A 10,648-nucleotide genomic window follows, 5' to 3' on the forward strand; every position below is an offset into this window, starting at 1 on the left:
TGGTCACTTTGGTGCTACAATGGCAGAGCTGTGTAGTTGTGACAGAGGCTATGTGTCCTACAAAGTCAAGTATTTACTAGCAGGCCCTTGCCAGAAAAGGTTCGCAGGCCCCTGCTTTCGTGCCTCCAGCTTTCCCCAACAAAGAGCGATCTGAGGAACCCAGGCCAGTGAGATTGCTTCACCAAGACACCAGAGTCCAAAACGCTAGGGAAACGCTCATATCCCCACACCCCAGGGTTATTCACAATGCCCTTTAGTGTATCAAAGGCTCCAAAAAATTGTATGCATAAGAACCCGTTTACTGTTTAACTGGCATTTCCCAAACTTGTTTGATCTACTGCAACTTTTTTTCCCCCCCTCAGAACACCTCGTAACAATCTTGAGAAGCTCACGTTCTGTGAATGCTCCCATAAACACTAGTCAGGTGGAATTCTCCTCTACTGCCTGAGCTGTCAGCCCGACCCTGCATCTAATGGGCCAAGTGACCTTGGCTGTATTACACCCGGGCCGCCCCCCACCCCCACCCCCGGGTCTGCTTCCTCATTGGTTGAATGGGGAAATGTGGCTGTCCTACCTCCTCCAGCACTCTTACAGGCTTTTCAGGCTGGTCACTGAGAGAGTGTTCACAAAAATGGTCTGGAGCAAGATGACCGCAGTGTCATTGATTTTTTTATTAGTTTTGCCTTGATACATTGATTATTTAGCAATGGCAAAGTGGAGAAACACTAGATCAAGGTTAGGAGTTCCCTTTTCCGATCCTTACTCTACTACTAACTGGGTTTAACCAAATTACTTCTCCCCACAGGGCCTCAGTTACTTCACCCTAGACTCTAAAGATCTATTAGCTCTGAAAGTCTATGATTCCATTTGGCTAGATCCATTCAACTTCCCTACTTATCCAAAACAATGGGGTCTCTCTCACCAACTTGACCACTAACTCTCCATGATTTTCTGGGGACAGTGTCTGTGCTCAGCACCAGCTGTGAGGAGGTATTAATGGAGGGGTTCTAGTGTTGCTGACTACATAGGAGGCAGGGCTGACCCTTCTGGAAATGTCAACCCGACAATTCTCAACTTGATATCGGAGTCTTTCCTTTCTTTCTCTCCCATTGCTCAAAGGCTGCTTTGCCCAAACATGAAGTTCAGACAGCTCGTTAACAGATTTGGCAAAATAAAAGAGCAGATGTGACCCCTGAAAAGACAGTGGGACCAAGGGTGGAGTGAAAGTTCCCCAATAGGCATGGAATGAAGTGTTTATAAAGCAGAATCCACATAAAATTCCTTCTGGCCACCTTGTCTGTTAACACCACCCTCCCCTTAAAATGACCATTTCCCAGCTTCATCAACAGTCCTTGATATCAAGGATTTATAAGCAGTTGAACAAGAGGAGCTTTATGAAGAAGGTGAGAATCTACTGAAAAATACCCTCCTCATCCATGAGTTTAGGAAAATCCCAGAAAATCTTGCCTGGGTCAAAAGGTCTATGGCATGATGCGTGTGGACTCAAATGGGGAGAGATGATTTGAGGGATGGGGGTTGTTCTTTTTGGTTTCTATGGAGAAAGCACCTGCCGGCGGAGTCAACCAGGGGAACTCCCAAGTGAAGGGGACTCAGAGCATCTCAGAGGCCACTGAACCCATGCCCTCCAGTCAGCCTTTTGGTCACAAATATTTACTGGGGGCCCCACTGAGTTGGACATTCTCTGGGGACTTAGTGAGGTGGATCCAACGTGATAACTGCCCTAAAGGAGCTTAGAATGTTCTTGAGAAGGCAAGCCTCGCATACGTGAATATGATGAAATGTGTGCAGCAGGCTGAGTGCTAACAGACTTCAGAAAAGGGAGCAGCTAGCAAGGGCTAGGAATGATGGCTAAGAAGTTATAGTAATCGGAAGCCTCTTATCTTTTCAAACCCCCAGGAAGGGAAATTCCACACTTTCCTAGGTGACCTCCACCAGGGTTCAATCAATCCTTTCTTGAAGCTTTCTTTGAGTCATGCATCACCTTTGGCTGTGCGAAATGCTTGACCTTCCTGGGCCCAAGGATGGCCAACCTCTGCTTTCCCAGATGGAGTCCCAGCTCCATTAGCTCCCCTTCGTACAGGTGGAGGAAGGATGAGAAAAGGTTGAAGTTGTGGTGTTTGGTCCTGGTTCTCTTTCCATGGTGACTGAGCAGCTTATGCTTCCATTTCTCGGGGTCCAGGGTGTGTCTCTGGGACAGTCAGACTGGCCTGGGGAGGACAGTCATCCCGGAGCATATTCCTTTCCATGTGGGGCAGCTGGTCTGGCTGGAGACTCAGTTCCAGGAAATATGTCATCTGAATCAAGGTGACCGCTGCTGTTCTTTTTGCCTCCTGAGCTGCACAGACACAGAGCATGCTGTGAAGGGACTGGGAACTGAATTTGATTCCCTGAGGACCCCAACCCCCAACCCCCACAAGACATTGGGAACTTCCTGACACAGAAGAATTGCAATTGAGCCCTTCGATTGAAAAGGATTGGGCCAGGCCTTGGGGGTGATCATCTTAGCCTCTTCCACTTGCTCCCACAAATCTCACCCTCTCTTCATCAGAGCTAACCACCATGGAGCACTCATTTTACGAGTATTTAAACCTGGGCTGGAAGACACTTTCAGCCAGGCCATGCAGAGGGCGCAAGTGTAGTTTGCCCCCACATCTGGTCCCAGCACTCCTGCCATCCATGTCTGGGATTGCTCCTGTGGTTCGCATGCCTACAGTTAGCATCTGTCTTGCCATCCTCTGAAGAGCTTCTCCTTCAGCTCTGGGATGTCACCGAGGCATAAGAATAGAGATGATTCTCCCATTTCATTGATAAACCAAGGCCAGGAGTGGTTAAATGGCTCCAACTAGAACTTAGCATTTCTATATCCAGAGGTCCTGGCACCAACTCTGACCCCACCCAGTCCTGAGGGTGTCCGATTGGAATGAAAACTCCCTCCCCAGCCTTGGGGCTACTTCAACTCAACTCACTCATCTTGTTTCTCGGGAGCTTCTTTTGCAACAGGCCAAGAACCACAAGTGTAAGGGGGCACAGCACCGTGGAGGCGAGAATCAGGATCCGAGAGATGTTTTTCTCTCCTGGAGAAACGCTGGAGAGGAAGGAGTCGGGGGGTGGGGGAGAGGGGGAAGAGCACAGAGGAGGGAAGGTTGGAGCCAGACAGGAGACTGAAGGGCATTTGGCCCTCACCCCTCACTTTACAGGTGAGAAACTGAGGTGAGGGAAGTCGGCTGCCTTCATTCCCCCAGCAGGTGAGTAGCAGAGCTGGGACCAGAACCCTGTCTTCAGGTTCCCATGCCCTGAATCCCAGTCCCTCCTGCGTGTGGGCCCCACTGCATGGCACAGTGGGAAATAGGACGGAGCGAGTCAAGGAATCTACCCTGGCCATTTGGCTCAGCCACAATCTTCCCCTGTGTCTTCAGCAAGTACCTCTCCCTCTCTAGAGCTTTTGTTCCTCATCTTTTAAAAAAAAAGTCCCAAAGGTTCCACCTAAATATTCTCTTTTCCTAATGTTTAGATTTTTACTTGAAAACCACATGAAAATACTCAGGGTTTCTTAGCAAAGACTCTGGAACAAGGGAGGGTCTGCGATTTTTATGGTCCTTGCCCTTCGCTGTCGTGGGGTTATAAAGAGAGAAGTGAGCAGATGGAGTGGGGTACAGTGGTCAGCCCACGGAGGAGCATGCCGGGAATGGGGCAGATATGGAGCCCCAGCCAAGACGAAGGTCTGGGAGTTTACCTCATCATGGAGGACCCCTTGCCCAAGAGCCTCACGGACCCAGCAGCTGGGGCCTGGCTCTGTGTGGCTTGGGGATCGCTGTCGCCAGCAGGCATGTCTAGGTCCCCTTCGGTGGCTCCCTCCTCAGACGCCATCTCTATGCTGGTGGGCCCCAGGGTCCACACACCTGCAGCTGTGGTAGTTCCTTCAGCGGAGCCCAGGTCTTGTGGCTTAGAAACAGTTGTCGCTTCTTGCAGGATTTTCTGCACCCATTTTTCTGAGACCAGAGTTGATGGCCCACTGGTCCCTATGACCTTCCCAGTGACATCCAGAGCTGTTCTGACCCCCTCTGTTTCTTCAGGTGGCCCATCGGCCTCCGTAGTTGTCTCCCTCCCTTCCTCGCGGGGCCTCGCCCTATTCGCTACTGAGCCTCTGGTGTCCCACACCCAGACACCTTCTGTTGTACTGGACACGCCTCCAGTTGTTGAAGCCGGACTCTCTGGAGTGGGGACTGTTGCCCAGACAGAACCCTCTACCTGGCTGGCCGTCCCTAGAGCTACTGCCTCGGTTGTTCCTGGAGTCTGCCTTCCCTCAGCTGACGCTGTTGTTTTGTTGGTCCCTGGAGTCAGAGCAACTCTGTCCCATCCTGTCCCCTGGCTTTCTATAGTCTGAGCTGTTCCTGAGGTCCGTCTGTTGGCCGCTGGTGATAATGCTCCAAAGGATCCCATGACGAGCTCACCGGTAGCCGGAGTGGCCGTGGGGATGGTGCTGGAAGGATCTGTGAACGGCAGAGGGAGACCATGTGGAAAGGCTACCCCAGCTGCCTGCAGGATTTAGCAAAGGATGCCAGGCTTAAGGTGCTTGCTCCAAGGAATGCGACCTCACTAAGCAACAGTCTTTGGTCAATATGATGGATAAAATAAAAATGAGGGAAAACCAGGTGTATTCTCTAGCCTGTTGCAAATATTGACATTCTATGGTCCTTGTTTTATGCCCACATACACTCTGCGAGCCTTCCTGCACTCCCATGCTGGCCCCTTTCCCACAGCCCACCACATACTGCTCCTCAGACAGAGCAGGCAGATGAGCAGGCAGAGCTCCGCAGATGGTCAGGGCAACATCTAACCAGACAAGTGCAACGCCAGGCTCTGCCTGCCGCCTGACACGCCACCTCTCCTGGCTGGCCACTGCCTGGGCCCCCTTCCATGGACTCTGGGCGCCCAACTCCAGGTCATGTCTCTGGAACCTACCACACAGAGCATGGACCTGGCAGCTTCTCAGATGTCTGCTGAGGGGCTCGGTCTCAGGAAGAACCTCTCCTGTCCTGAGTATCTTACCTGCTCTGCTTGCCTGAACAAAGAGACATCGTGAGCCAAAGAAGCCACATTTTTCAATTCACTCCCTTCTTGGAGTCCTCTCCAAATATTCAGGCCACAAAATTTGGGGGACTGTGGGTGGGACAGCTTGCATGCATTCATTTAGGCAGTTTTTCTGAATATCTACCTTCTTTCCGAAGGTAATTTCTTTCTGAAATGAAAGGCTACTTCCTAGAGTCCTTGCTTTACCCCCAGGTTTCCCTCATCGCCCCCCACCCCCTCAGGCTTAAAGCCCTCCTGGACCTGTCGGTTCGGCTCCTGCACCTTCTCCTTCCCAGCATTCTCGTCACCAGACTTGACCCAGCAGCCAGCAGCCCGTACCTGCAGAGACGGTCAGCTTCATGCTGAAGAAGAACATGCTGTTTCTGTTTCCAATGCCGCAGCGATAGCGCCCCATGTCATCCGGGGACAGCTGGGACAGCCTCACCACAAACAAGCCTCTCTGTGGGAAGTCTGCTAGGGCCACGCGGCCACGGTAGCCGAGGTGAGTGTAGTTGGTGGTGGACACGATGGTGTGGCAGATCCACGTCACGGGGCTTAGGCGGCACCAATACTTCCTCACGTGCTTGTTGATGGACAAGGGGGTGTAATGGCACCGGATGGTGACAGCTCCCCCAGGTTCCCCAGACACCAGTCTCGGGCCCTTCAGTGCATTTGCATCTGTAGGTGGAGGTGGGGGGGAATGCTGAGTCAAAGGAAAGGGAGTGTTGGGTATGGTCACTGTGTGGGGAGTTACAAGCTCCAAACTCTGCCAGATTTAGGGAACAGGTCAGAAAATGCCTTCATGAAAGTGAAACGAAGAAGAATCAATATGGATGCATCAGAGCTTAGCCCACTGGATCAGGAGTACCCCCAACTGTGGAATGGAGCTGTATCTAAGGCCCCATCTGAGAGACAGAAATGCAAGAGTACTCTTACCAGCTATTTAGCTAGCGCCTGTCATGTGCCGGACGTTCTCATACAAGTCCGTCCAGAGCCTGGGTCAACATCTGATGGGAGGACTATGGTTTGTCTGATGGAAAACCCAAGAGAGATGGTAAGGAGGTGAGGACAGATTAGTGTGCTTTCCCTTGAGAGGGAAGGGTGCCCTAAACACAAGAATCCTGGACCACTCAGCGGGTCCATCCCCAGACCAGTGGCTGAAAAATGTTCACACCAGTTCACACCACACTTTTCTGTAGAAATAGAAATACGTACCACCATCCAAGCACAGATGAACAATACCGTAAATATGTCTGCTTTGGCCGTAGGCATAAATCATGCTTGAATGCATCTACGGCCTGTTTACTGAGTGACATGAACTTGACCTGGTGTGAACAGAAACAAAGCTTGTTCTTGCACTATCTCCTCATAGTGGCTCTGCTCCTTGATAAATCTCAGGCATAACTTCAGGTACAGTAACTTTCATAGTCTTACATGGGGAGGAAAAAGTCTAGTCTGGTCAAGAGTGATATATCCAGTCCAGTCCAGTGACTGGTTGCAACTCTTGTCTCTTTGTTCTACTCTTCCCTCTATTCAAAACTGCTGTTTAGGCCCCTCGGGGATTGCATCTGGCGGGACAGAGGGGAAGGTGAGGGGGAGAGCTACGGTCTGGTCGCCATGTTCTCCGGGCACAAGGGATGGCCAGAGATCTTCCTAGAACTTTTGCCTCCCAGACCGGCCCTTGGGCTGCAGTTTCTTCCTTGTAAGAACTGCCTCTCCTGCTGGCCTCTTGCCCCTCCTCCAACACCACCACACCTATGACTTCGGGCCACCTGCCCTTCTTTGGGTGGTCCCGTCCTTTCTGGGTGGCCTTTGTGGTGGAGCCCCCAGGCCAGCTCCTTTCTGTAGGTCCCACATTTGGTCACGGGAAGGACACTTTGGCCCTGCCATCAGGAGAAGCTGGGACATGGGACAGCTTGGTGAGTGGCTTTCTACAAATTCCTTCTCTTACTTGACTGAACGTGAGGGCGCAGGTGGAGGCGAGCCCAACACCCCGGCATCTCTCTCCAAAACAGCTCTTCCGGTGAGCTCGGCTACCCTCTGCTGATTCTTCAGATGGCTACATGGGGGGCTGTGGCTGGCACAATCCGCTCTGTGGTCCTCGCCACAGTCCCGCACAGGAGCTTCAACATCCTGCTTTAGGATGTGGGTGCCTGGCATCTATCAATTTGTTCTATGTCTTTAGGGACCTCTGAAGCCAAGAAGGCGCAGGTTTTTTCTGCTTGTTTTTAAAGATTTTATTTATTTATTTGAGAAAGAGAGAGAGAGAGAGCACAAGCAGGGGGAGCTGCAGAGGGAGAGGGAGAAACAGGCTCTCGCTGAGCAGGGAGCCTGATGCAGGACTCGATCCCAGGACCCCAAGATCACGACCTGAGCCGAAGGCAGACACTCAACAGACTGAGTCACCCAGGTGCCCCAAGAAGGTTCAGTTTAAATATCCTGTTGCCAGAACTGGCTCCAGAATCGCAAAGCCCAGTGCCAAATGAAAATGCAGAACCCCTTGTTCGGAGGTCATTAACCCCTGTTCACTACGGTGATAGCGGAGCATTAAACCAAGCACCTTCTGAGTATGGGGCCCTATGACGGCCCAAGGCCCATGCTCATGAAGCCGGCCTGCCTGCTACATATGTCTTGAGGTCTAATCATAGGAAGCCTCGAGGCCACAGTGCTATATGACTGTAGCAGTACTCACCGTAGGTTTGATTAAGTGACATGCCACCGACTGTGCCATTGTTAGTAAAGCTAAATGGCAACTTACCTTTAACAGTCAAGAATATTCACAATTACAAGCAAGGACCATCCCGGGACAACAATGATGGTGCCCTGATAAAGTGTTCATACCCTAGTTCTCATGAATCCTTGCAATCTACACATGGCACATACGAGAGGCGCTCTGCCCCGTGCATCAGCAGGATGGGGCAGTCTGACCTCGCAGGAGAAGGCTGATTAAGAATCCTTAATGGGGGCGCCTGGGTGGCTCAGTTGGTTAAGTGACTGCCTTCGGCTCAGGTCATGATCCTGGAGTCCCGGGATCGAGTCCCGCATCGGGCTCCCTGCTCGGCAGGGAGTCTGCTTCTCCCTCTGACCCTCCTCCCTCTCATGCTCTCTGTCTCTCATTCTCTCTGTCTCAAATAAATAAATAAAATCTTTAAAAAAAAAAAGAATCCTTAATGAGCTCTTGCAATGAACATTTTTTCTTTTCTTAATACCAAGTTTTACTTGCCCTTGAGAACTCATTTGGTGAATTACTGATCAGTAGCTCTTAGTTATATATAATTAAGGTGTATATATATTATATTATATATAATTGGGAATATATTTGGTATGTATTATAAATACTTTAGAATGTTTTCTTAGTCATCTGTGGGCTAGCATTTTAGGATCCACGTGGTGCCCACCTGGGCTCCCTGATGCAGATTCTCAGCCCTTCAGTGGAGGCAGGGGCCCTGCACTCATTCCGCCATCACTTCCCTACAGTTGTCTGTGGCTCTGGCTTCCCCCGGGGAGGAGCGAGAGGGGGCTCTGTGGATGGAGGGAGCCCAGGGACTAGAGACCGACTTGGTCTGAGAGAGCACAAGAGGTCTGAGGCAGGACAGAGGGAGAATGGTTGCACCTGCTGTGGCTGTCTCCTCCATGCGGCATGGGGGTGGGAAAGGAGTGAGTGTTTCCTTGGCCCAGAGGTGGGGCCCAGAGGGCAGAGGGCCCTTCCACCGGCATCTGAGATGGGGTCTTCTGTGTGGAGGGGTCAAAGCAGAACCTGGGGGAAAGGGAGGAGATGAACCATCAGGGGACCCTCTAAGCTCACAAATGTAGCCATAAGAGGAAGAGCCGGCTCTAAACTCCTTTCCACCGCCATCGAGTAAGACTTCCCTGCCTTCTGCCTCGCCTCCCTTTGGCTCCTGTGACCCTGCTGGAGTCCCACGTGTCAGCTGCCAACATGGGGAGGAGAAGGAGGAGAGGGACAGTGGAGAGGGGGCCACCCCATCCCCTGTGCTGCTTTCCTGACCGCAGGCCTTGGGGGGCTGAGGGGGTATATCTTTGAAGGAAGACTGAAATGCTGTCCAAAATATTTAACTGCACCCTTAGAAGTATCAAATTCAGCATTTGAGACTTAAGGGAATTGAGTCAGGACTCTTACCTACATTAATATGTTAGCAGAAAAATCATGGGCCTGCCTGAGTTTTCATCTGGGGGCAGGGGACATCTGCTTCTACTGAAAAATTTTCAAAGGCGGCTAGTGGGAGATTCAAATCAAGAGATGGTGTGATTATATGACAGAGAGTTCTTGCTCAGAATGAACGTTTGGTTCATTAAAATTCTGATTTGTTTATAAGCCAAACACAATTATTCATCCTTTTTTTTTTTTTTTTTTGGTATTACCAGAGCATTTTCATTCATTCATTCATTCAATGATTATTTGTTCAGTATTTACTCAGGACTAAGTTCTAGGTACCAGACACTCTGGGCACATATTCACCACATTTCTCAATGGTTCCCCATTTCCATCAAAATAAAATCTAGACACCACAGCACGGAGACAGGGTCATGCGTCATTTGAGCCTGATCTATACCTGGCCAGCCTCATCATACCAGCCTGCCAGAACCTATGGGGCAAGGACTCTGTCCTCCATCCAGCTGTCCCTTGTGACTGGCACATGGTCGGCCCTCCATAAATATGTGCTGACTAGATCAGTAGATGCAGAGATGCAAATTTTATTTACCCACCAGTTTCTCATAGACTCTGAACACTTTTGAGCAGGGCAGGTCTGCATCTTTAAGTCCCTAGTCCTGGGCCTGGCACTGAGTGTTTTTGGAATGAGTGGGAATGAGCAGTGCCCCTTCTGTCTCTTGTGTGTATGCTCTGGAACCCTCATCTTGCAAATGCAGCTGACTTTCAGTCATCAACTTGAAGGGAAGAGAGCAGAAACATTGGGAATATCCTAACAGTGAATATTCTAGAAATGAGCAAAGCAGGCATCGGCCCTCTCTTGTGAGCTCTTGCGTCTCACTCCCCCCCGGACCCAGACCTGACCCCTCCCTGGATGCACTGCATGGTCTGGGACCCGGGAGAGAGAGCCAGGGGTTTGCCCAAAGTGCTGAGGCAGCCCTCAACGCCGCCGCCGAGCCACCCGCCAGGAATCTCCGCAGCCTGGAAGGCACAGGGCTGGTTTTGCAAGCTCCGAATCTGGGCCGTGTTTGGGACTCACCTTGCAAGAGGCACAACGTGAGGAGGATGGGCATTTTCCAACCTGCCCTCTGGTTGGCGACCTGCAAAAAACACTGTAGTTGAAGAAGCCTGAGGGGGGCAGGTGAGAAGCTGGGGTGAGCAGCAGGGAGACCTGGGCGAGCCCTTTCTCACTGGAGGACCTCAGTGTGCTCAGTGTTGTGGCTGGATGCACTATATGTCACCAACAGTAGGACAGGAACTGCCCTCCCTGAGAGAAGTGTGACTCCATCTCCCACTCCTAAGCATGCGTGTTTGGCCCGGGTCACCACCACCAAGGCTAAAAGGTCCCTACCCTTGGGGTTTCTGTGTTCAGAAGAGTTGGAACTCCCC

At 51.2% G+C, this 10,648-nt stretch overlaps 1 protein-coding gene across 1 annotated transcript; it reads right to left on the minus strand.

Annotated features, from left to right (window-relative positions):
• Positions 1 to 2,174: 2,174 nt before the first annotated feature.
• FCAMR (Fc alpha and mu receptor) lies at positions 2,175 to 10,332 on the minus strand. The gene is made up of 6 exons (XM_045876387.2): positions 10,299 to 10,332; positions 8,705 to 8,848; positions 5,431 to 5,769; positions 3,755 to 4,511; positions 2,988 to 3,106; positions 2,175 to 2,356 (listed from the first exon to the last, which is right to left on the minus strand). Exons 1-6 carry the CDS (start codon positions 10,330 to 10,332, stop codon positions 2,175 to 2,177), a joined length of 1,575 nt encoding a protein of 524 aa, XP_045732343.1.
• Between the last annotated feature and the right edge of the window lie 316 nt (positions 10,333 to 10,648).

The sequence above is a fragment of the Mirounga angustirostris genome, unplaced genomic scaffold, assembly GCF_029215605.1.
Source record: "Mirounga angustirostris isolate CCGP_5_RB_7025 unplaced genomic scaffold, mMirAng1.0.hap1 SCAF_6, whole genome shotgun sequence".
Lineage (NCBI taxonomy): Eukaryota > Metazoa > Chordata > Mammalia > Carnivora > Phocidae > Mirounga > Mirounga angustirostris.